This window comes from Ischnura elegans (assembly GCF_921293095.1).
Source record: "Ischnura elegans chromosome 13 unlocalized genomic scaffold, ioIscEleg1.1 SUPER_13_unloc_1, whole genome shotgun sequence".
NCBI classification, from domain to species: Eukaryota; Metazoa; Arthropoda; class Insecta; order Odonata; family Coenagrionidae; genus Ischnura; species Ischnura elegans.
In genome coordinates, this window is record NW_025791657.1 from 9594231 (window position 1) to 9621747 (window position 27517).

Sequence of the window (27517 nt, forward strand, 5' to 3'; positions counted from 1 at the left end):
AATAATACAATAAACAAGCACAATATATCACCTATTGTTGGAAATATTTCATTCTTCGATTTTAGGCCTGTTGCATACGCAATCCTCTAGCGGTGCAATACGCAAATGAAGTCCGGTATGCAAGCTAATCCTTAATATTGATCAGTTGAAAGCAGAGCGTCAATGAGAATGGAATTCGTGTAAGATATTTGATGTATTTTCTGTTGAAATGCGATTTATTTTTGAGGTCCTATGTAAATGTGAGCTTTTTCTTCTCCTAGATTATTCTCAAGTTTTTGCGTTATCGTAAGTCATAGAAATGAACGTAATGTATTAGAAATTTGTATATAACTGAGTGCTGTGTGGATGATTTGTTTGAGGAGTTGACTGATTTTACAGATAGAATGAGTTATTGCTGTGAAAACGTGAGTATTACCGCTGGGAATTTCTCTGAGGCTTCAGAAAGGAATTCGGAGGGTTCTCCGAGCAGACTTTGCATGAAGAATAATGATTATTGTTACAACATATTCTTTTCGTTTGCAGCAAGCCAAATAACTGTAAAGGATGCCTAGTGCGATTTTGTTGACTTACAAGTAAGTGAGGGTTTACATTTTATTGATTTCCTTAGTTTTGTTATATTCCGTTGTATGGGCATGTTTTCCACGGCAAGTCTTGCATATGTTTTCATTCCTTTCGTAGGTTGCTGTTGGAGATGGCCTGCCTGCCACTATATGTCCATTTTGTTTGAAAAAGCTCATCGAAGTCAATGATTTCAGAAATATTTGTCATGAATCGGACGCAGAACTGACAAAGTTTTCGTGTAGAAATAACCTCAGGGTGAGTGCATCTTATTTTTTTTCATTGGAAGCCTCGTGTAAGTTTCAAATAATGTGAAATCATTCACGTAACCAGATATTAACTTGTTCGTGTTAACTTACCGTGTAGGCCGGCCTTAATAGTTTAAAGTTCATATTGACTGGAATGAAGTTTTTCATAAATGTTTGTACTTGTGGTTTCAACAGATTCTAGCAATAACTTGAAAATGTAATTAATTGTGTATACGATTACGAAGTATACGACGGGTATTGTATTTGTTTGCACGGTACATTAACACGTACGGGTTGGTGTCTAAATGTATGAACGCGAGAATGAACGCCAAAATACACCGTGTAACCACCCAACTTGTACGAATGCATGCACAGAAAAGATGACTTGTTCCAATTTGGTTCGTGCATTCGTACATGTACCGTTCTGGTCCACATAATTCATTTACGGAAACGTGCATTAACTCATACCTGTTAATGTATCGTGTAAACAGGCCTTAATTCTTAGTGACTGCATAAATGTATTACATGAAAAAATAACTGAAAAGCACTTCTTATTAGAGACCAAAACTTTAGCATGTAGCATTAAATTTGTTAGTTAAAAATATTGAATGTAATGAAAGGACCTCGCCAATGATCGACGGAGCAGTGTAAAAAGTCCAATTTCCCACATAGTGTTTCCGAATCCTGACAAGGCATTAAAACTAGAATGCCGGGAAAATTGTATCCCCTAGAATGCCGGGAGGGTGTCATTTTGACACCCATGTTTTTATATGCATGTTACGTTGCAGATTAGTTTTATTTCTGAGTCGATAGTGTCAACTTTTGTTTAATACTGATTTTGTGTCCTAATGTTAAAAAAAAACTTAATGTTTTAGCAGAGTACCATTGAAGTAAAAAAAGTGTTACAAAAAAATTCTCTCCTGGAATGCGGCATCTATCAAAAAGATTGCGCTGAAACGTCAAAGGATGCATGAAAGTGTAATAATACCTATATATAATCATTGAATACTTTTTTATCAGTACTTATAGTTCACTATAATTGGTTAAAATTTATGTGCATAAAACAATTATAATGAATATGACAGGATTGTTTTTCTTTTATTATTGTTGCTAACTTTTTTCATCAATTTTTCGTCATAGAATCTATAAGTGTGCTTCAAAAGACAAAAATTAAAATAAAACCATTGCGGCCACAAAAGTACGAAATTTTTAAAAATAAAATACAAAAACTTAGGATGAACCCAAAAAGAAATTGAATGCTTTTTCATACAGGCTTACAAAAAGCTTCCTCTAAATAGTAGATTCTCTACATTCTGGCACTTTTGGTCTGTTTTGGCCATAGGTTTACTGACTTTTCAATAAGCATACAAAAAGCAACAGTTCTGTTCTCATTGCATTTTATCTATACTTGACAATCCCTAGTCAGTTCTGGATTTGGTTGCCAGATATTAGCCCATTAATCCCCAGCGTTGCGTAAACGCAACATTATAGAATCGTAATTATTAGTAAAAACCTTTGCGTCAGGATAATTTTTTCTCTGGTTTTCTGAATTTCTGAAATACCATTTGTTCTTATTCAGTTATTTTTGGAAAAATTTTCATAAAAATAATAATATTTATTTTACTTAGAAATTTGCCTATTTCGAAGCGTTGAAGTATTACATATTGTAAATAATTTTTTACTAATATTTATTGAGTAATCCTACCATAGGTAATGTTTTCTCTTGGTTCGAAGTTTCTTTATTCATCATGTTTATTTTTGTCACCAACTTCCATTGTTACTGGTATAAATATGGTTGTTGTAAATAATGTTGCGTTTACGCAACGATGGGAATTCTCTGGTAGACCAGAGGGCTTTTCTCAAAGCATAACGAAACTCGTCAGTGTGGTTTTTAATCGACAACTTAGTCTTTTGGAGGCAGTTTAGCTGCATTTTTGGCACTCAGAGGTTGTGAGTTTACAAAGTAAAAGGTGAATGGCATCTTGAATTCCAAAATGGCCATCGCATCGGTAAGAATTTTACATTGAACTCTCTGGTACTTCGTGGAGTCACACTATTGCGCGCACACGTGGAACCGATACAGGGCAATGTCACTTCCATGTCGTTGAGTGGAAGGATTACTTAGTAGACGTTAAATCCAGCTTCAGGTGCATTCAGTTTCAGAGGTGGTAGAATGAGAGGGTGAGAAACGTATTAGTTGAAGCAGGATTGTGATGGAAGGTGGAGCGTTCCTCTAGTCGCTCAAAATAATTTTCTCCGTGCAATCCTTAGTTACCTATTTTTTCTTTTACCGCTTAGGTGATGTAAGGCTAATAATCTAGCTTCAGTTGGTTCGTATCAGTTAGATAGTCCTCTGAAATGCATCTTTATCTCTCATCCAGTAATTATATCAATAATACCGCAGTAGTTTTTGCTCGGCGTTTTGCAAAATGATTCATCCAGGGGTTTCATTCAGATTTAAATGTGAATAAAATTTTACCCGTTATATCTGCGCCTCAGACGTATACTTTAGAAGATCGGTCAAGAAGGTACCTGAAGAATATAAATTAACAGGAGAGGCGATTTATAATATTTTCTAAACTTTGTAACTACAATGGGGATTACATCTTCTCAGTATTTCAAATATGAATGATTGCGGGAGGCAATTCAGGGCAAATCACAATTTACTCAAGTAGTATCTAAAGAAATATCGTCCAGTAAACGCACACGCCCAGGCAAAAGATGCAGAGAACAAACAGGTTCATCTAAATGTGAAAAAATAGAATCTACCTCCGTAGTAGTACTGCGTGAAATATAATTTTTAAATAATATAAATTAAAAATTTCTGCGTGAAAAAAGTAATAGAAACACTTATTACTCAGTATGGAGGCCACTCACCAATCTGTCACTTATTTCTCAGTCGAAAATTACTTGAAATTATTTTGAGCTAGGTACTCAAATATCTACGCTGAGGAGATAAATAACCATGCATTTACTAAGAGTAAGGCAGATTAAAAAAAATATAATTGGGTATCGGGGTATGTTGTCGGGGTATCATATATTACCGCGCACTAAGTTGTACTGGACAAGCTAAGAGGAGATGTCTCTCGCAATTGTGAGGCAATGTATGACGCGGATTCGGTTTGATGAATTACCTAAATAAATATCGACAGCTCTCCGTTAATTCTCAACTACACAAAGTGATAAATTTTTGAAAGTCGGATCTTTTCTCAACAGACTAAACGAAAATTCCATTCAGTTATGAATTTTCCCAACAAATGGTTCCATATTTCAGGTGGCACACAGCTAAAATGTTATTCGTGGGGAACAATTCAGAGTAGGTTATACATTGTGGTGTCTGGCCTATTCTACAGGCTATTTTTATCATTATTTGCCATATGGAGAGGCGGAACTTGAAAGTGATATTTATATGATTTCTAAATTCACTAGGAGAACGGGCTGTTCTAAATTTGCAGATTTTTTTGTAGGTCTCCAACATTTCATGCGGAGTATTTTGATAATTTCTTCGACAGTTACAATCTATCAACAGCTTTTAAGTTATAATTGTTATTTTGCAACGGAAGCAGTAAGACAAAATAGAACGGAAAACTATGCACATATGTCTTCGAGAGATTTGACCAAAAAGAACCTTACGGGAATTTCCACTATTAGTTTGACAGGTCAAAACATATTCTCTTAGTACGATGACATGATAACTCTGTCATCGCTGTTGCTTAAAATTACGGGAATATGGAACCCATAGTAAGGACGAAACATAGAAAGGGCCGGTGTTCACGAAGATTCCCGAGGAAAATCGAAACATCATTAACGATTACAATCAGGGAATGGGAGGGGTAGATTTACTCGATAATTATGTTGCATGTTACCATATCCAGATTTAGGGAAAAAACCTCTATTCCGAAAAGGGGTTGATAGTGCAGAGGTGATTCCGTGGTGATTTTACGCCAAAGTCACGGGCAAAGCAATTCCTTTGTTAGAATTTCGGTCTGAGATCGTGAAATTTTACTGAGGCAAGTAATCATTTCCAATACAATGCTGATGAATATGCTAAATTGGCATAAAAATCGGTGCCCGCTGGCACCGATTATTAGGTCACCTTTTTAATGCCAGGGACACCTTAGGAAAAATGACATACCAAGAGATGCCCGTAAAGGGAGAATTGGGCATTTCATCCGCAAGCATACTTATAACTCCCGGCAAAGATGTCGAGTGTGCAAATCAAAGATAAGTTATGTTGTGAAAAGTGCTACGTTTAATTCCACGCTGAATATTATTGAACATACATCAGAAAAGACGATGAAAAATAAAATACACAACCTAAGTTTTAAAAAGTTATTTTTTGTTTTTATTTACCGGAGTTTTCCCAGCGTTGCGTAAACGCAACATTATGTAAATCATATATTATGATGAATATAATATTTTTTTCTGAAAATTAATCTTAATTAGGCCAAAATAAACCGTAAAATACCAAGTAACCTAATTTAAAAGCCCTATATGCAGTCTGGGGAATAATGGGTTAGTTAACGCAATGTAAGGAAAAGCAAGCTATTCTGATAAATTTTGTAAAAATAATTTGGGACATTTTTTGTGGAGTTATTTCCTTATATATATTATCCAGGAATTTATAGTGACCAAGTCAAAAGTATTCTGGAAAGAAAAAACAGGCAATCGCCTGGTTCTGGTTCTGACCAAATATTTCCGCCATCAATGATATCATATCATGATCAATAATATCTACTTCAAAGTTTATCTCATTACAACACCTTATAGTTTCGGGCGGTTTGTTAGAGTTGTTACTAATGTCAATATGAGGGCGAAGAGATAATAGAACAAGAACACATTTTTTTCTGTTTGCCCTTATGAACAGTGTTTCGCCACCCATTTTTGTTCAATTTAGTTCATTGTAACTTTTCCGGAGAAGCTTTTATTTCACAAGGTATTTCCTTTCTTCGCTTATTTACGGTTCCCGAAAGGCAAGTACCCTTTTGTTTCGAGTAGAGCTAGCATAAGTGATTTGAAACAAATGCCAGTGGTTACATTCCTGCCCTTGCTCATGTAGGGTTGCATACGTTTCAACACAACATGATCTGAAACGTGATCGCCAGCTTGAAGAGAGCCGTCCTGGACACCTCTGGTCAATCTGGGAGTTAATGGAATTAGTTTACCAAATACATATTGTCTTTATATACTGCAAACCAGTATTTATGCCCATACTTATCAGGCTTTGATGCCATGAAGTGCTTGAATGGACGTCTAGCTTTGCTTAGAAACAGCTGTTCGTCAATGGTTATGTTATGGTTATAGGTTATTATTCTTCAGCATGGCCATCTCCTTAGGATCTTAAACAAGGAGTTAACGTCGCCTTGAAGTCTACCCAGTGCCCCTTCCATGTCGGCACACCATGTCACGACCACGCACAATTTCTTTTCTGTCCGATAACCAGTGCAGATCTAGTAACTCAATTATGTGTATATGCGTATTGTAAAATAAATATGTGTATCTTTCGTGATTAAATTACTAAACTGAAATATACAAAACACTGACACTGACCGTGCTTACTATTTTCATCATTTTCGAATGATCTAAATTGCACCTCCTGTGCAACCCAATCGTTTTCCGACTCAACATCTGCATCAGACCCTTTCTACGACACATCTCCAGAAATATCGTTTAGTATTGCAATAATTTGCTCCGTCGTAACACGTCTATGCAGTGCCATTATCAAGACAGAACTGCTGAAGCAAGTCAAGCAGCAGGTTGCGACACACTAGCGACCCAGTCCGCAAAACACACGCGTGAGCCAGGCAGCCGAACACAGAGGCTCGGCAGCAGCTCTGCATTGTCGCGCGCATCACTTCACTGATATGTTTCAGGGAAAATAAGTGAAACCACGGTAAACACATTAGCTGGTTTGTAGGCGAATTATTTGCAAAAGGCAGCGGAATATACTTACCTTACAAGCTACTAAACTTTTGAAAAAAGTAGTATTCAGCCGAGGCACAATGAAATTATGTAAAACAATCAATCATGAAGGTAATATACTATACTAAAATATACTTTACTTTACATAAAGGTACTACACATGAAGATAATGTAATACACTATACTAATTTGACAAATAATTATCAAGCCGCATCCCACGAGACACCTAAACCGAAGAAAGAATTGATATAATATACTGGGTGTCAAAATGACACCACCCGGCATTCAAGGTAAATTTGAATTTTTGAGACGAAAAACATTAGGAGGGTTATCCCTTTTACTGTCTTTTTGTTAAGATCTAAAAATGAATAAAAGTCAGGAAAGATTTTTTTCTACAACGCACTCTAAGGGCCAACTCCGTAACAAATGTAGGAGTAGGGTGTCAAAATGACACCCTTCGGCATTCTAGTGTTAATTAACTCGCAGTTGGTACCTCAATGGTGACGACCGAAGTCACTTTCTCTTTTGGTATAACTTAGTGTTTAAAGTCTTAAAATCAGTCAAAAAAGTGGATAATTTGAATTTACCAATGACCAACTCATAACACATATCAATGAACGTGAAGAATTTTGTGGAATATGTTTTCGATGTATTTCTTTTGCCTCTTACCTCCTTTTTGCTTTTACAACAGAATAATTCTACTGCAAAAATATCCAATGAGGCATTTCAACAAATCGATTTAAATATTTTAAAAGAAGTTGAGAAAATTGATTTGAGATACCTGGCTGTTTAGTGTACTTGTTCGTTACTATGTTACAGAATTATATAGATATGCATTTTTTATATTTGTTTCGTAATTGATTGATTTGATAACTTTATTATTTGTTAAAATTATATATGTCAGATGCTTATAAAATAATTATGTGCTCGGGTAAAAAAATGTTTATTCAAATAATTTTTTGTTTAATAATGTTTTGTGTACATAATATTGGTGCTGTCAAAAATGAAAGTGTGGTTTACATTCATTGCTTGGGGAAAATGGGTTCATTTCTATAGGTATGCTATTTCTAAGACATGGTTTTTGCTGTGATATACTGTTTTTTTAATGTATTTAGATGTTTTTCCCATGCAGAGTCCTCATAATTCTGGCAGGGGATATTAAACTCTGTACTGCTTTTTAAATCAGTAGAGGTCGTTGCGCTACCGTTCTTCCTTAAAGGTCTGTTTACTCAATGCATTTACCTGTACTAGTTATCATCTAAATAAATAAATCCATGAATGTAAACAAAAATGCACCGTGTAACCACACAACTTGGGTGAATGCATGAATAGAAAATAGATCCTGTTCTGATATGGTCAATGCATATGTACATATTTCATTCTGGTCTGCTAAAGTCATTCACGCATTGACTAAATAACTTGTGTAGTTAAAGTTATTAGCGTATGCAAATTAATATTTTTGCATATAAAATATATATGCAATATAAATAATTCATGATTCTCAATATTCTTGTTGCTGGAGAGCTTCAAAGTTCGGAGCAATTACCAAATTCTTTCATGCTACAAAAATGCCATGTGACATCAGCGAGGAAGCAGACTTGCTCCTTGGCAATAACAAAACAGTAATGACGATAACAAACATCTACAACGATACTGATTCATTATTTGAAGGGTGTGTGAAATCATGTGTGAATTGTTTAAAAGATTTATGGTGCTTGTATTGTGCAATGGTTGACTCCGACTTCGTAAAGACTCATCTTAGGAACATTCTGAAGGTAGATTAATAGATGCACTGAATACAAGAGACCTTCACGTTGTAGAAATCCATCTTACTGATTTGTGAATGAAATAAAGTTCCAAATTGTAGAAACAGCAAAGTTTTTTTCATTCACAAATCAGTACATTAATTCATAGCCACTTATTTCTTCTCCAGTAATGAAGATTTCTTGGTGTGGAGTTGAGAAGCTTCGAAATTGAAATGTAATATTAATTAAATCAATAATCTCATTCACTAGTAATCTAAAGCTTGGTTTGTGTCTCATGTAACTACTGTCATTTACTCATTGTTTTTCATGTGTACTTGGAGCAATATTGAAATATGTGATGTTAATGTTTGAATGTTTGCACTGTTGAGGCTAAGTTGACACCAGAACATTAAGTGAGAACAGTAAGCATATACTGGGGAAATCGCCGTGGATGAGGAGGATGAGAAAGTAATAAGCGCTATTAGTCAAGATGGTGCTGCATCTTCCAGTTTACATACATTCTTTAAACCTGTCAATTATTCAGGATAAATATTTCACATGACTGATGATGAAATTAAGATATTAAAAAATAAATTTTATTGAGAGACGCATAGGTCTTACTAAAACTGGGGCAAATAGTCTACTGGCACCACATAAACCTATTGTTTACTGGCCTCTGATGTCACGCTCAGCCAACATGGCAATGGGTCCTTTTGAGCGCAAAATTATTATATAATTTTCAAAGTGAAATTTTGCGAATTATACGAAGCTTAGAGAAGAACTGCTTTCACTTAAATTTACAGCACAAAGGATATTTTTTTATCACATAATCATTCATTTCCAGTAGAATTCCCCATTCCGAGGGCACTCCTGTGCAGACTTTGCATGAAGAAAAATGATTATTATTACAACATATTCACTTCAAATGTGGCGGGCCAGATAACTGTAGAGGATGCCTTGTATGATTTCATCGACTAATAAGTAACTGTGGGGTTACATTTAATTTATTTCCCTAGTTATTGTTTTATTCCGTTGAATGGGCATGTTTTCCATGACAAGTCTAAAATCTCTTGCATATGTTTTCATTCCTTTCGTAGGTTGCTGTTGGAGATGGCCAACCTGCCACTTCATGCACACTGTGCTAGAAAGAGCTCATCAAATTCAATTGATTTTAGAAATATTTGTCATAAAATTGACACAGAACTGAGAAAAATTTGTCTGGAAATTACTTCAGAGTGATTTATTCTCATTTCTCTTTCATTGTAAGCCCTGTGTAACTTTCAAATAATGTGAAATAATTCGCGCAAGTAGATATTATCTTGTTCATGTTGATGTACCATGTAGCCCGGCCTTAATAGTTTGAAGTTCATATCAACGAGAATGAAAAATTTAGCAAATTGTTTGTATATGTGGGCTTGACGGATTATAGCAATAGATTGAAAAAGTAACTAAATCTTGTATTTGAAGAATCACTTGCCACGACGGCCAAAGTATAGTGTAATACTTAGTACTAAGTATGTAATACATAGTGACTGCATCAAAGTATTACATGCAAAATTTACGAAAAAGCATATCAATTAGAGATCAAAACTTAATGGAGCTTTAAAGTTGTTAATTAATGATATTAAATGTTATGAAAGGAGCTTAAAAATGATCGACAAAGCAGTGAAAAATGTTCAGCATTCAAAAAAATACATGAGTTGATTAATTTTTACAAATATAACCCATAAATTTGATGTTAGAATTGAATGAAACAAATTTATGTTGAATTCTATAATCTTTGAGTCATCACAGACAGTTTGGTATAGTTTTAGTTTTAGCTTATAATAACCCGGCATAACTCACGCGAGATTACCGATCGAGGTTACTCGAGGGGGGTGCTCCTGACACCACATAGTACATTTAAAAAAATGGGTTTGACAATATTTTATTTGAAAAAATTACCAGGATTAATGTTATAAGTATAGCATCAATGAATCTACAATGGGTCATCCCATAAAGGAATAAACAATTTAATTATTGTTATTATCAGTGCCCAAATACAATACAATAGAGGTGAACAAGTGGAATTAGATTTTATTGTGAAGGAATCTAATAGAAGGGAAAAATTTCAGTTTGAGTTTGTCATTTAATCATCTGAAAGTACTTATTATGATTTAAATCAATTTTTACTTGCTGTTTTAATGTGAAGGGAGAGTGTCATTCTCGTGGCAGAGGTGACTCACATTTGGCCAGAAAAACGATGCTCGATTGTAGGGTTGACATGTGTGAAGCAATGACCACTGTGACCCAGTGTTCCATCTGAGAAATTTTTGTTCACGCTTCCAATACATACCTGATAATACTTGGATTATCCTGAGATTGTACTTGGGGGTGGTGTTCCCCCCAAAATTTATAACCTAATCCTCATCTGTCTCTCATAATCTCTCACCTAATCCTCATCTACAAGATTTACTTCCTCAGAATCTTCAATATGCACTGTGAATAATGTTATCATGGCATAAGCAGGGTAGTCCTTTTTTTCTGCGTGCTGACTCATATTTCCGTAGCTTATCAAAGTTTCGTAGTCTAGGTTCCTAATATAGATAAACACATATTGATATTTTTACCCTTTATTTTCCTCGTTAGTGATCCTTAGAATTTTTCTTACAGTCTTGGAAATATAAATCATATTGCTCACGCACATCCAACTATTGCACGAGCAAGGGAACAATTTTGTTTTAATGTCTTTATTCTGTGGACATACGATACATTACTACTTCTTTCTTTTCTTTGCTTCGTAGCGCTTTCTTGTGTTGATAAATCAGCAAAATAAGCAGTCTTTCTTTTCAGCTCATTTGAGATCATTTTATTTCCGATCTTCTTCTTATAAATGACTACCAACTTCCTCAAAATTTTTTGCAGGAATAATGATCTATACATCTCGCTTCCTGGATTTATGCTATTGTACAGACTGTCCCAACAGTCGTGTGTCATTTTTGACCTCTAATTTTAGTAACTTCCACTCCTGCAATATTCATCAAAATTGGCATACTTATGGGGAAAGGTCCTAAGTTTTATTAAATGTAAGCAAAATTTTATAATTTTGATCTTTGACCTCAGAATGTGAGCCCAAACCAAAATTTTGAATTAGCCTAATAGGATTTCAATGTTAAAAAAATCTAGTTAGAAAAAGGTCTGAATTTCATTGATCAGAATGTTATTTCTTAGATTTTTGGACATGAGGAAACCGAAAATAACACTTTTGTTCATGAAAATTCAACTGTTGACCCAGTCAGGTCACAGTCAAGGACATAAGGGTGACCAAAAGAATAGCATACAATCAAAGGTTGTAAGGGGTGCCCAAGTCATTGGGATTGTCCAAATACTCGTCTTCTCCAGTATTTGACCTCCAAGGCTAATACTGAGGTCAAAGGTCATAGAGGTAAATGTCGGGCTATCGTGACATCCAGCGTGTGGAACCACAGGTTTTAAAGGGTGCTTAAGTCATTTGTGCAGTTCATTTATCAGTATTGTTGATTTTTTGACCTTAGGAGGTCAAGGGTCTTAGAGGTAAACGTCGAGCCATCATGACAACTAGCACGTCGAACCATAGGTTTTTAAGGGTAATTACGATAGTTTTTCAGTTCGTTTATTTATTAGTATTGTTGATTTTTTTACCTCCATAGGTCATAATGGGAGTCAAAAGTCATAAAGGCATGATTTGATATATCAAGGAAACTAATGTCGCCAACCAAAGGGTGACCAAGTGAGTTGCGTGGTACACATAGTACCCATTTTGTTAAGTCGTTAACCTCCTGAGGTCATAAGGTGGCCAACATTCACTGAGGTTTGCACAAAAATATCCTGGGAATTAACCTGCTAACCGGAAGGTTTTCAAGGATGCCCAAGACAATGGAGTGGTGAACACCATGCTAAATTCTAAATTTCAAATGTGTTGGAAAGGGTGGTGCCATTCCCATTTCAATGTTACTAAATTAGTGATTAAGAAGGGACGGTGGGTTGATTTGAGCCAATTTCAAACTTAACTGTGCATTAAAGTGAAAGTAAAATTTTGGTTTATATTAATGAGAAAGTCAAAGTCGTATTTATAAATAATAATAAAATAAATATAAAGCACCCATTATTCAATGTGCCCTTCCTCCTGTGCCACGCATAATTGAATTCACTTGACAAATGATCCAGTAAAAATGTCTTCAAGCATAATTGGGGTAATAAACTCTGCACATCTTATTCTCTCTCTTTTCTGTTCTTCAACATTATTGAATGTTTCTTATACACTAACTGCTTTAAAAATCCCCATAAAAAGAAATCGCACGGAGTGAGATTGGGGTTTTTTGGTGGCCACTCAACTTCTGTCCCCATGGACACCAGCCAATTTTCAAACTTCTCTTTCAGCCCATGGATGACTGCCTAAGACCTGTGTGCAGGAGCTCCATCCTGCTGCAACCACACTTTCTCAGCATTTCCATGAGTTTGATAGTCATGATCTCCTTCACAAAGCTCCTGCACCATTCTCACTTTATAAGGCTCCAAGTTTAGAATTTTTAAAGTGTGTTGTAACACAGATATGGAAATGCCCAATAAAAGTGCACGATGGTGGATGGATCTTGATGGCTGAAGACTGAAGCCACAGCTGTGTTTCTGTGCTTTGATAACATTGTTGGGTGTCCATTACAATTCCTTTTCTTAAGATGTTCCAGGATGAAACAATTTCCCTTCCTGCATTTGTCGTATAACCTGTGGTCCACTGTGCTTCTAAGGCAAACCATGCTCAAAGAAAATTTTAGGAATCGTTTTGATAACTGACTTTCCATTTAATATGTAAGTCTCGATTATATCTGCCCTGATTGCAGGAGTAAGATTCTTCATGGTGGTTCTTTCCACTATGACTAAAGACAAGCCAATGCCAAAGAGACATGCAGCTGAAGAGTTTCCCAAATGGGTAACATTGTTGCTGAGGTAAGGTGGCCTGCATGAAAATACTTGAAAAATGCATCAAACAGTTTTTAAGACATAATAAGGTCAATGTGTAACTTCGTAATTTATGTAGAGTTACCTTATGATATGTGGACAGCAACATACCTTGGAACAACTTTTAAAGTCTTTTGTCTGTCATGGAAGTTGTCCTGATATTCCTGTGAAAGATTCTGTGACATTTGACCCCTACGTATTCATCAGAGGTCAAAAACTAACAAGAGGGATATGTTTATTGCTCCACTGTCTTGGGCATCCTTAAAAAACTTCTTGAGTGATTGTGACTTATATCAAATTGAAGTAAGTAGTTTTCTTGCTTATTTCTATAATGCGTGTAGAATTTTGTTAATTGTCGAGGTGTAATTGTTAGACAAAACTAGAGATATTGTCACTGTGGGGCCCTAAACTTTAAGGAATTTTTTCACGCACTTCAGCCCTAATCAAGCCATACTTTGTCTATCAATTGACTTTCTTGACTTGGCATCATTGTTCAACGATCACAATTGTGACTGAGGAAAATTTGAAGAAAGGATTTCATTGGACCTATTATTATTATTATGGAAAATTTCCATCTTGATTTGTAGGTTGCGCAGTCAGATGGCTTCCGGAGGTGCATCTGTTCTGTCTGTCTGGACAAGCTGACGTAAAACAGTATCTATGAGGACTACTGTGTTTTCAGAATCCCCAGTGTCTTGAGTAACACTCCACCTTCCAGCAATAGTTATGATTGGAGAGTAAAGGCCACGGGAAAAACAGCTGCTTGATGCTGGAGTTGAGCAAGATCCTGGGGTCAGTGAGTTATTGATTAAGGCAAACTCCATGTTGAAGATGGCATACTTAAATCTTGCTGCCATTATACAAGTAGCATTACAATATTTTAAATGTCTCTATTGAGGTGTAATTTTGTGAGGAGTAAACTTCTCTTGTGTTTGCTTCCCTCTGATTAGGGACACAACTCAATGGGCATCTCGGCTATTACCATAGGAGCTGTACTAGATCCTGTAGCCCATGAGTCCACCATCAAATTATTGCATTACTAGGTACTTTTTCAAATAGAAATATTATTTACGATTCACAGTAATTTATACTAATGTTAAAATACCTTACATGTTCTATTCCCTGTAAAATTTGAAAGATTTGCATAAGGGAAATCTGGTTACTGTGCGGTAATAACAAAGTGCACAAAAAACATTCTCTTGGCAAGGAATTAATAAAGAACTTCCAGTGTCCAGATGGAAGAAGGTCCTGAGGGCAATAGCATATTAAAAGAGGCTTTTGGTATTCAGTGTCCAGGCAAAAGCACAGTCCGAGCAAGAGTTGGGTGGGGCCTTCCTGAATTTTGCAAACAATAGGTGATGTCATAACAGATATCACTTTTCATTGCTGCATTTACATTCACGGCATCTGTTGCATATGCTAATTTTTAGTTGATATAGGGCCGGTGATTGTTTTATTGTTGGCTTATTAACAGACTGTGAATTTGACGACATTGAGACTGAAAACCTGAAAAAACCATGAAAACCTGGAAAAAACTGTGACTTTCAATATGTAGGCAGAGTGGTAACCCTATAATCTCCTTTAATTCACAGGTCGAAAGTCATTGTTCTTGCATTTAATTTGTCTAAAGGGTGCATTAGTCTAAAGAATGCAAGGTGAAGCCACTGGTTTCAGAAAAACTATATTTTCTTAACATGCAGCCTTATGACAAATTGACAAAGCTGGGCACGACATGATGGCTAAATGCGCAAAGAGCACCATTAGGCACGGCTTCACATCTGAGGGCTTATGCCCCTCCAGGAACCTGTATGTAAAAGGGGTAGAGCTAAGATACGTATGTATTCGGCATTCATTTATTTGCATAAGAAAATCTCCAATGAAAATATACGGCTTTCGTCTCCCGGGTCAAGAAATGTCCACACATATTTTCGTCTGTAGTAGAGAAAAGGTTAAATGCACTGAAAGCAATATATTTTTATTATATTGAATTAGTCACACGAATTTGTTGTTTACTATCAACCATGTAAAGGTGCTTTGCTGCAAACTGTTACTCAACCTTATTTATATACTTACTGTAGCAGTTCTATTTTGCATGGCTTTTAATGTTGTTTTAAAAATTAGCAATGTGTTCAATGGATTGCCATCTTGCTATTCCATGTTTCCTTGCTGTGATTAAATATTTCTGCAATTTGTCACTCAGTTTGAAGTATGGGCATATTATTGGATTCTTTTATTTTTAAAAACATTTTACACACGTTCACGGTGTTCATTTTATATTCGGTGTCACTATATGCGTTTTCACATTGAGCATTTTGCCATCAATGGGTTTTGTGGCATTGGAAATAATGCAGAGGTCGCTAACATTTTTATTTCTATCCGGTTGCCTGTTTGAACTTGAGAGTAGCTTATTATGCCAATCGGGAGATGAGAGACAGAGGTCGTCCTGATTTTCAACCAAGTGCATTGTGGGTGTGTTTTTTTATGAGGCATGGAAGGGGGAGTTATTTGGCTGATCTTCACCCTGCCTATCGTGGCCACACTTGCCTTTTCGTAGTCAATTGGTAGTGTTCCACATGTTATTGGTTTGGATTCTCCATGGATAGACCCGAGGTTTACAGGCACATAATGGTGGGAGACAGCCATTTTCTGGGGTTGGCATCCCTCAAGGTGGTACCACCTTGAGAGAGGAAGGAGAATTTTTTCAACGAATCCTTAATGCAACTAATTTTCCATGCTAAATGCTTCCCTTGCTCATAGGTTGTCCCGCTGCCATTGGTCTTTGCGTATCCGGCTAGAGCACGGTGGAATTATGGTGAGTTTTGCTGGATGTTGGATGCTTCTATTCTCTAATGATATTATCAATAGGATACAATGACTTGAGGAGGGACGTAAGATTTCACCACCTGATGAGTAATTTCCATCGGATACTTCTCAGGATTCATTGCTTGACATTGAGGGTGGTTCTATTAAGCATGATCCCCGCTCCAGCCCAATGGGGAAACAATACATTGGCGTCATTATGTAGCCATCAGCTGATGGATACTAAAAAGGGAGATTAAGACGTTTTCACTCACTTGATTCATAATTATGTAAATTATTCATTTGTGTTACAGTTGCCATTGCGTTCATGCATTAACATGATATTCATTCTGGTGATTTCAAATACCTTTGGTGGATTTCAAGACGTTATCACACCTTTTCTTTGGGATTGTCGGGTGAGAGAGGAGTATTTACTGCAGGGGGCCGGACGGTGTCCACCTTAACCAGGAAGGCATGTGCTTTCTCCTAAGTATTTTACAATGGAGTAAAAACGCATGGTTTTTAACAGTTTCATAGTAAGCCTGTAAAAGGGGGTTGGGGTAATTTCCTGTATAAGATCAAGAAACATTTGCCTGATAACCTCGATAGGTAATGTGGAATAACCAGAGAATAGGTGGTGACATATGCTGTTGGTAGTCAAGGGAAGTGAATCAACATTTTTTTTAACTATGTATGTTTATTACACAGGGTTTTACAACATAAAGTACCATAAACACATGCAAAGGCAGTCTTCACAATATTTTCGAAACTTCTTTATCATTAAATGAATTGCTGATTTCCTTCGAAGCTAGAGGAAATATTTGGGTGTCAATGTGTTTGTTGTATTAAGAATCAAAAGCATTTACACTAATTTCATCTTGATACATTCATTCAGGAATACAACATATTCGTTTAGTCAGCCATGAAAGAGCGCTTCAAAAAATTGGGTTACTAAGCGACCTGTACCCCATAACCATTATTTTCATACCAATTGTATGCCAATACCAATTAACATTTTAATGATATTATTTTCCTTCCATAACACATCGTTATACCAGTTCAGCATTTGCATTTCCTTATGTGGTTATTTAAACTCGGGAAGTGATGGATATTACTGTACATTACGATTCTGAAAAACATTTTCCATTTCCACATTGCTTCGTTTTTGGTCAATGCCACCATAGCTGTTTCTTTAACGAAGACAGTGAAAACATTTAGGCTTTAATGAGTAGGTGGCATTGAAAATATTGTAGAAGTCGCTAAATTATAATTTAATTTGCACTCTGACAGCAGTTTAATTAAACTCATTGTAGCATATGAAGCCACTCTCGATTTCAATAGCCAGTGCATGAGAGGAAGAAGCTTTTAATTGTTGAATAAATGCATTGCAATACTGTTCTTTCATGGTTTGTGGAGGGCGGTGTTGATTGGCTGAGCTTCCCTCCAGGTATTGTTGTTGCACTTTCATTTTCCCTGTCAAAGACTAACGTACCTGTAACTGTTTGTCCTGCAATCTTCTTCAGAGGATATTATCAATTCCTTGCTGGAGATTTCACTATATTTTATTGTTTGCTGATAATCAATTGTCGATTGCCAAGTTTGACGTCCATATTGACCACTCACCATGTCTTCTCTACAGCTGGGCTCATCTGTTACGAGTTAATTCTTCTATTAACTGAAAAGCTTGGTTGTTTATGCATTTAAAGTCATGTGTGTGCATGAAACACGAATATTACGTGATCGTGTGTTTATTGGTATAGGTGCTATAGTGGCATATTTAACAAACTGATCATCATTACAAAATAGATTTATTTTAGTTTAATAGCCTTTGCCTTCATGAGAGGCACCTTGCACGATATATTAATGCATGAGCTCCAAAAAGGAGGTTCTTCGGAGCATGCTATTGTACAATTTATTCACATCATATCAACTTACCCTGATCCCTTGTATGAGTTATTTGATATGATTTTGGCATTAGTTGAAATTCGTGGCAGTTCTGCATGGCTGGTGGTGAATGTTTTGTTCAATGCTATGAATCACTAGCACTTAATGCATGTAATAAAAAAAATAAAAACCATAACAGCGAGAAATATATTTTTTTTATTTTAGCAATGCGAATATATCATTACATGACATGTTGCCAGTGAGTGCTGGAATAAGAAGCATATTGCATCATATATCAACGCATGAGCTCTTGAAGGAGGTTATTTGGAGTACACTTGTATAGCCTATCTACCCATTACAGCCATTTTTTACACAGGATTGTGGAGCTCTGTTGTCACATGGAGGGGTGGAATATTCTCCTTTAATCTTTGATATCCGGTTTCTATGTTATCATGAATGTTAATGGGAAAAGTATTTTTTAGGGCCTATTTAGAAGGGTTCTCGAGTTATGGTGACATTAGGGCACCCATGGTTGGGGATCCTGCCAGTTGGTGAAACTGAAGGGATCGGCAGGCATGGGTTCATTTATATTGGATTTTTAAATATAATGCACTCATGTTCAAAAGCCTCAAGTGGTAAATTCATCTCCTTATTTTCAACTCTAATATGTTAACGTGTTGTGTGTCTAAGATACTAAAAATTTTTATCAAGTATATTAAATTTTTGTTCAATTTTATGCATTTTTTTGGTTATGACTGGTTGATTATTCATAGTATTGTTGCTCACTTAAGTGGTGATACATAGTACCTTTTAATATTTCTCTATGGTGATTCATCAATAATATATGCATAAGGTAGGTACTACGTATAAATTGAAACTCTGTGCACACATTTCATTTTCCATCCTGCAGTTGCCATAATTCCACCAACCATCTTGTATATGCAATGATTCTCTCAGCAATGGTTTCATATTTTAAGATGGTCTTTTTTTGGCAATTCGCCATTTCTATCAGTAAATTTGATGCATATCCTTCAGCACAACACGGTATTTAAGAGATTTATTTTGGTTTATACTTTTTTGGAGGCTGTATTGTTGTACAAGGGCTTTGGTTGTATGTAGTTAGTTCTCATGCATAGCAAGGTTTACGGGTTGACCTCCACGTCGATTCATCTTCAAAACGACAGTTTCACCGGCGTTGCAGCTAGCGTCCTCAGGTACGAAGTATCCGATGCAGATTTTTTGCCCGTCTTATATAGGCCTTGGTTTAGGCTATGTGCATTCCGATTGGTCCGTGGGTAAGAGTCTCTTCCAGGTGTTTGAGAGCGAATAGCTGTCCTCCCTGTTGAAAGTGGATGTTATCGCGATTTCTATTGCCTCTCGTATGAGTCGGGAAAAGTAATGTTTTTCTCTAGCGATGATTTTTGCACTTTCGAAGCCCACATTGTGTGTTGGTCCTTCCCATACGTGCTCGGCGATGGCGGATGACCGAAACTGTCTATTTTTGGTGGCCCTTAGGTGTTCTTGCATTCTGATTTTCATGGCTCTTGGTGTTTGGCCGATGTATGAGTCTCCGCAAGAGCACTTAACTTCGTATATTCCACTTTGGGTATTCATGGGCACGCGATCCTTGGCCTTGCATAGGAGGTTGGGTGTCTTCGTGACACAGTTAAAACGTGTCACTATATTATGTTTCCCCAGAATTCTTCCGATGTCCCAGCTACATAGGGAATTACGGCATAATTGAAGATTTTCTTCTCTTCTATATCCCACTCCGTTTTTTCAGCTGTCGTTTTTTTGGGCAAGTTGTTTGTGCTTCTTCTCTTCCTTCGCTACCATGTTGACAATAGTGTTGACAGAGAAGTCATTTTTCTTGAAGGCATTGATGATGAGGCGTTTCTCGTTCTCAATGGAGTCTCCGTCGCAAATCGAAAAAGCACGTTGGTAAAGAGTGCTAAAGGTGGCTCTCTTCTGCTGAGGGTGGTGGTGGGAGTTGGCATTCAGATACTGATCTGTGTGCGTTGGCTAAGGGTTCACTGAGTGGCCAAGCCTTCCGTTCTGTTTTTTGGAGACAAGTACATCCAAGAAGGGTAACCGACCGTTTTCTTCGATCTCCATGGTGAAGTTGATGGAGCTGTTTTGGATGTTCAAGTGCCGTAAGAAATTGTTCAGTTCAGATTTTCCATGCGGCCACACGACAAAAGTGTCGTCGACATATCTCAGGAAATTTTTGGAGGTTTTTTCATGTGTCCGCAGGGCCTTCTCCTCGAGTTTTTCCATAAAGAGGTTGGTAATGATTGGAATTTGACCTATGTAACCTCTGGTATAATCTCTACCCTCAGTAGGCCTGAACAGTCCCTCATTCATCCACTTCCCTTCCTACCGCTCCCATTAATAAGAGGCTGCAAAATGCTGTAACATCTCTAGGCAATGGCTAGAAGTGGTTAGTGGCTATGTAGTCTCATCAGTGGAATCGCCTCTAGGGTCTTAACTTGTTACAACTATAGTATATCCACATTATTAGATTATTAAACTTCCTAATATGCTTAATAAGTATCATAATTTTAATCATTATTTCCAAAACCTATAATTTCATGAGGCAGTTTTTAAGTTTGTCCAGTTTGTTTGTCCAATTATTGTCATGTAGGTAATCTTTACTTGACTGTTCCAGATGGATTTCTTAAGATATGTGAAGGGCAGAGGAGAGGCAAACTTGGACAACAGGAAATCTCATCCCTCTGTCTATCCAAACAACATATGGATACACTGAAGAGTTTTGTGCCTCAATAGACCCAGAGGCTCAACTCAAGGCTGTGAAGTGATGTATGGATGTTAACCCAGAAGTACTTAAGTATGAGGCATTCATCTTCATCCAGGCTTTAATGACAAGAATGCAGTCCTGATCTGCCTGCATACAACTGAGCATCCAGAAGGGGAAACCCATGGTGTCCACCTGTGTATTTCACTGCTGTAGTATCTTACCTCACAAATGTCACCTCAGGAATAGGAAAGGAACGAATGGCATAGCTGTTGCAGGAAAGAAAATGGCCTGAATTTGAACTATTTACCCAAATCACTAAAAAAAATGTGAAACAACCATTGGTAAATGTTGGCAAAAAATTCGATTGATTGTGATAAATAAAGATTAATCTCTCCTTTGTTACTGCTCTTGCTAAATAATCTCATTATCCTTACATTGCTTGTAACTGTGTTGCAATACTTACATGTGTGTCGACTACTTGATTTTACTTCATGACTTCTACCAAAGTATTTTTCAGTAAGTATTACCCCAGACAGTTCAAGGTATACAGTTAAGAATTTGATTAATTTGTAGGATCACATTTAAATTAGTTTGTTGGTGTCATCATGTCATTGTCTTCGATTGTAAAAGTGTATATTCCCTATACTTACAGCACAGTGGGCCATCAAATCAGTTTTCTTAAACCGTTAATTTTTTTACAATCTGCATGTACTGGAATACCTTTACTTCTACATAGCAGTTACACTTGTTCTCCTAACTCTGGAAGAGAAAACATGCAATTCACGTGCAACATTGCTTTCAGTTGTAATGAAAATGTTGATTGTGAATTAGCAACTTGATATTATTCCTTTATTCTCGAAGTTTCACAATCAAAGACCTAGGTTCCTTATAAATTATTCTTGAAAAATAAAACATCAGATATACTCTTTATTGTAACAAGTATTTTATAGTAGCTGTTTAGGAAAGTATTCCCTGCGGAGAGGGGATTCTAGAATACCTCCGCAGTATCCCTGCTTGTCGTAAGAGGCGACTAAAAGGGTTGGAATCACAATAACTATGAAAGTTATTGTTCCTTGTAATTGACAGGTCAGATTAAAACTACAAGAAGTTATTCTCCACACTGTGAAAATACTTAGACTATAGGAATGACCTCAGCTGGCATTAAAATTCAGACATTGTTGGGGTGTTTTTAGATGCACTGCAAGGACATTGCGCAATTTAATACACAACTCTAGGTCTCTCCTTGAAGAGACTTAAAAATTTTGTTGAAGGTATAGATCAGTTACCTGTCTGGTATTATATTTTCTTGGTAGTACATGTTTTTCACAAACAAAGATAAATTTTCCCGTGTAAAAACTCATGTACACCAAACATAAATACATGGTATAGTAAGCAATTCTAACTTTTTAAAAAGACTTCGGATATGGCTCCTGAACTTATCATTATGCATAGATCTTACTATCTTCTTTTGAATTTTAAAAGTTAAAAAAATTGAAGTGGATCATAGTCATGGAAACAAGAAATACAAAAAACAGTTAACTATTCATCTCAATGCTAACACGTGCAGTGTAGCACTGAATTTAAAAATGTAGAGATAGTATATACTTTAGTAAGCCGGGCCCTCACTAGTCACAAGCACCCCACATTTTTTGTGCTGGCTCATAAGGAAGAAAATAATTAAAACAAAAATTAAGTTTTTAGCCCGTAATGTTGCATAATTTTGTCATGGCTTGAATGTACTATCTATTACTCAAAATTATTTGCTTAAGTTAAGTGTTCCTGTATGTTTTTCACATGAATTTATTGGCTTACACATCAATATCACCATCCTGATATCCAACCAAAAACGTTCAGGAATGTCTACAATTTCAATCCATTGTTATTCAATTACAGAAGTCTTTCGGAAAGTTAAATAAAAACAGATTGCTCTTAGTACCTTCTAGGTGCCTGATAGCAATAGTTTGGTCTGCTTTGTGAGCTGGAGGTGTGGGCATGGACAAAACCTGAACATCTTGGTATCACATGGGGAAGCTCAATGTGATCGCATCTTTTACGTTATGAAATTAAATGTCATTACTCTCGAGGAAATAAAACCAAGAATCACTGATGAATATCTATATCATTACAGTCATTTTTAATTTTTGTCGCTATCGCCTAGATCTGAGAAAAATCACTTCACTTTCTCTGTCCCACACCTCAGTCTCTTTTGCAGTGCATGTCATTAGCATGTCACGCTTTTAATGCCTATCAATGCCATCACTGATTCAAAATTCGTCGTGGGCAGTTTTAAGATATTATAGTGATGAAGGTGAATATTCTTGGTTCAATTGGAGTGCTGGTGGTGGTTGAACTTTGTGGAGAGAATATGTAAGGCGTAGCATTGCGTGACAAATGAGTTACATGACTGGATACAGTGCTTTGAAAATGGGTCTTCTAGGCTGTCTGGTGGATGCTGTAGCAACGGTTGTTGGTTGTAACTATTGCAACTTAGTGGCACAGCAACGGAATATACCCTATGATGGCTGAATTGTTAATTAAATAGCTATTGGGTGTACACAGCTAATCATACCCTCCTATAGGCACATCAGTTTTTTACACTGCTCTAACCTGTGGCAAAACAATTTGGTATTCAGTACGCCACCTTGTGAAAACATTTTGACATTGCATTGCATGGATTGCGAATAAGCAAACATGATGAAAGCATAATGGACTTAGTTCTGATTGTTGCATGTTCTTGGCCATTCTCATTAGGAAAGCATTCCCTGGGAATGGGGGACTAGAAAGTCCAACAAGTATCCCTGCTTGTCGCAGAAGGCGACTAAAAGGGTGACGGTGCAGCAAAGGGATGGCCAGCTCGATGTCTTTCTCTGAGGCATCTTTGTACAGTTGGTTCCTATGTATAGCCTCTGCAATGAATGTACTGTAATGTTAGCAATCACCCTTATTTTTTGTGTCTATCTTACACTTAGCACTGGTGGTTATGCTAAATATACTTTAAAAATTTTCATAAAGACAGGCAAGAGGCTGTTTAAAATTATATAAATACATGAAAACAAGAATATTGATACTTAGGTTTACTTAGCAACGAAATAAAAAATGCAGGGAAGTACCCAGCTGGAAAATTTTCCTACCGGTTTCGGTAGGCTAAAAGCTTTTTTAAACATCCTACCGGGTTCGGTAGGCAACCGAACCCCATCCGTAACCAACCGGGTTTGGTAGGCAATCAAACATCATCCGTAACCAACCGGGTTCGGTAGGCAGTCGAACATCATCTGTAACCAACCGGGTTCGGTAGGCAATCGAACATCATCTATAAACAGATGACAAATATGATTCTCAAATAATGAAATTAAAAACTATTTACAATTTATGATACCTTGTAATTCATATAAAATTTAAAATAATTACAAATTTGATGTGTCATTCACAGTTTCGTGATTTGCATTTTCTTTTACATATTTTCTGTTTACATACATAATTTTATCAGAAATATAAGATTTATATTTCTTAAGGCGTAATGTAATTTCCTCTTCTTGAATGTTTTTACTCCTCAGCCAATCTTCAAATGTATCTAAAACAAAAAAGATACCCCAGTCACAGACAATTTCTAACAAGTACTACTGTTATTACACTTCATGAATAACTCATTCAATTTTATCGGATTCACTCACTAATTATCAAATTTGTTTGGAAAAACAAAGTCAAACAATTAAAAAAATAGCCAAAAATACTTAAAATAATGGGCTGTCGGGACCAGTAATGTGTGAGTTTACATACTTAGTTAACGAGAAGTGCCTGAAGCTTCCCATATACACACAAAGAAGTCGCAAGTAAACATACCATTATAAAGGAGTTAATTTTGATAGATCAACCTTATGAATGAAGTAAAATTCAGGTACTACGTGATCTTTTGAAATAACAGTTACAAAATTGCCAGACTATACAGAACACTTAGCACAAATGTTTGACTTATTTTACATGCACACTTACCCTTCACCACAGCTAACTTTTCAGGAGTTAAGGCGGGTTAAGTTGTTGCTCCCTGGCTCTTCAACCGGTTGCATGGAATGCCTTCTATACTCCTCCTCAAATTCTCTTTGCCCCATGTCGCAGTGGCAAGATCCTTCACGAAGATGGTGTCCTTCATATTACTGGAGATCACATCCCACTTGCTTTTCTCCATAAAGATATTGCCACCAAGAAACACCTGAAAAAGAAATGTCAATTTCAGTTCATAGATGGATCGCTTGATAATCACTCATGTTTATTCCCTAGGTTGTTATCCATGCGATTCCTACCTCCTAAACTCCCTAATTTCAGTTATTTTTCAAAATCTACACTGGTTAATAAACCTGAAAATCGCACTCTTTTTTAACTCTCCATTCAAAGACAAAAATCCCTTTGAACCTTACCTAGCAACAGTGGCGTTGCCAGGAATTTTGTTTGGGTTGGGGGGTCCAAAACCATGGGAGAAAATTTTTGATAAACAGGCTACCAAGTAATAGGTTTTAAACTAATTTCAACAATTTTCATAATCGAAAAAACTTCATTTATAAAAGACATATTGACTAATTCATTATTATTCAATATTTTGTTTTCTATTATGAAGGAAAATAATTGTTTTTTTTTGTACTTCCGGGAAGGGGGGGTCGGGCCCCTTGGACCCTCTGGCTATGCCACTGCCTAACACCATGCAATTTATAACTTTGAACATAAGAAATGCAGCAAGTTACCTTCTCCAGACATAACTAGGCCTGACTACTCACCTTTCCATCTTCAATGGAGTCTTTGCCTGGTGGAATGTGTTGATGGCACATCTATTGGCATTGCATCCCTTGGAGGAGTTGAAGGTACTGGTGCAGCTCCTGTAACAGATTTTTGAGAACTTTGTACACATGTACACAAAAAAGATCTTGAATGTTACTTGTCGATAAATTCCATGGACTACCACCTCTGCAACAAAGAAAACATACCTAACTTTCCCAGCAACGCCTGTTGCAGTTCAATATTGAGTTTCCTCAATGTCTGCAACTCTTCCTCTTGCTTGGAAAGCTTATCTTGGAGCATCTTCACCTCCTCCTTGGCTTCAATCGCCTCCGAAGCTTTCTTTCTATATGCCAACATCATTTTACTGTACTTCACCTCCAGTTCCCCAGAGGCAGTTCTTCCGTCCTCTTCATCAGAAGTATTTTCGGCAATGTAAAATTTGGAAGATTTAGGTCTTGAGAATGAGGAATTCTTCTTTAATTCTTTCTTCTTTTCCTTCAATATCTCCCTAAAACTTTCAGTGGCCACCTCTGAGGTTCTCAATTTCTTAACCGCCTGAAAAATCCAACAAACGACAAGATCGTATTAACATCAACAACACGAAGGAAAATATGCAAATTGAAATTTTAATGAAACGTTTAACGGAAGCTGCCGTATGCGTTACACACGGCGATGTGATGCGCACAACAAAGTTCCCATTGCAAAGAATGCCACCATTAGCCTCACCTGAACATCCTTTACAGATTTTCTACTGGTTGCCAAATCCTCATCATCGGTTACAGACTCCTCATCCGAAAATCGAATCTTGGTGACTGGTACCCTGGATTTCTTAATTGCTGCTCGCAGTTCTAACAGCGTATCTGAAAAGTACGAGATAGCAATACATCTGGGCAATTGCAAATACATCAAAATTAATACCGAGAATTTATACTAGAAAATACTCACCGTCCAACTAGAGAATTTGGGACTTGTAGAAATCCTCCTCCATGCCTTAACTTCCTCGCTCCTTGATTCGGTCCTTCTCACATGTACTCCATAACGCATAATAAATTTTGTTTTTAGAAAAGTCTTTGGTAGAACTGGGTGAGAAGTTCTGGATGTGCGATACATGCACAATCACCCGAACATCATCATCCAAATACCTCAAATAGGCGTACATTGCCGCTCTCGACTGCACCTTTATCACAATATAAACCTTCTACGACGAATAAGTACTACGTAATAAATTATAAGCGAAATTCGGACTGGATGTCTCACAACAACGAAGCCTTCACCTGTAAACACCACGAGCTAGTACATGCACGACCACACCATTAATTCCTATGAACCGGAAGCAGGAAGAAGTAAGTTTTTGCGCGCGATTGAGCTGCAAGAAACAATTGACGTACGTTATTTCTTACCGCATGTGGTGTCATGATTCTGGATTCGTAAATCCATAAAAAGTTTATTTTTTGGTAAAGATATCAGTTTTGATTCCGTATCCAATGCTTAAGTGACTTCCCCCCTGCCCCCCGTGCCCCCCCTGGATCCGCCTATGATTACCTTTACTCTTCCTACTATCACCTTTCTCAGCCGCAGTTTTGGCATCTGAAAGGAAAAAAATCCTCATGAAAAGGGCTTTCATGCTGGAAACAGATACTATCTAACATCAGAGTCTCTCTGTCACAACATATTGACCCTGAAATAGATTGATACAAATCAGTGTGTTCATTATCTTTAGTTTTCTCCTGTCCAGTCCTTTCCTCAGGGTAGTCATCTGAAAAGTTAAGAGAATATTTTAGCAAGAAAACAGTTAACTTGACGCGAAGAGAGAATTAAACATGCCTCATATTAGTAATATAAATTTCCTTATGGAACCTATT

The 27517-nt window shown here is 36.7% G+C and overlaps 1 protein-coding gene and 1 long non-coding RNA gene across 2 annotated transcripts; one reads left to right on the forward strand and one right to left on the reverse strand.

Annotated features, from left to right (window-relative positions):
• Nucleotides 1–721: 721 nt before the first annotated feature.
• On the forward strand, nucleotides 722–21290 carry LOC124172371. The gene is made up of 4 exons (XR_006868144.1): nucleotides 722–816; nucleotides 14035–14239; nucleotides 16205–16259; nucleotides 20799–21290. It is a non-coding gene; the product is annotated as an uncharacterized LOC124172371 (long non-coding RNA).
• Nucleotides 21291–24332: 3042 nt separating this feature from the next.
• Nucleotides 24333–27077, reverse strand: LOC124172342. Its single transcript, XM_046551789.1, has 5 exons — nucleotides 26382–27077; nucleotides 25862–26210; nucleotides 25655–25753; nucleotides 24879–25095; nucleotides 24333–24459 (listed from the first exon to the last, which is right to left on the reverse strand). Exons 1-3 carry the CDS (start codon nucleotides 26559–26561, stop codon nucleotides 25665–25667), a joined length of 618 nt encoding a protein of 205 aa, XP_046407745.1. The 5' UTR covers nucleotides 26562–27077; the 3' UTR covers nucleotides 24333–24459; nucleotides 24879–25095; nucleotides 25655–25664.
• Nucleotides 27078–27517: the final 440 nt, after the last annotated feature.

Coding starts and splice junctions, on each gene's coding strand:
- LOC124172342 (XM_046551789.1), bottom strand. CDS start 26,561: ATGTATTTGCAATTGCCCAGATGTATTGCTATCTCGTACTTTTCAGAT. Junction 26,211..26,381: donor AATCTGTAAAGGATGTTCAG/GTGAGGCTAATG, acceptor TGGATTTTTCAG/GCGGTTAAGAAATTGAGAAC. Junction 25,754..25,861: donor GGCGTTGCTGGGAAAGTTAG/GTATGTTTTCTT, acceptor AATCTGTTACAG/GAGCTGCACCAGTACCTTCA.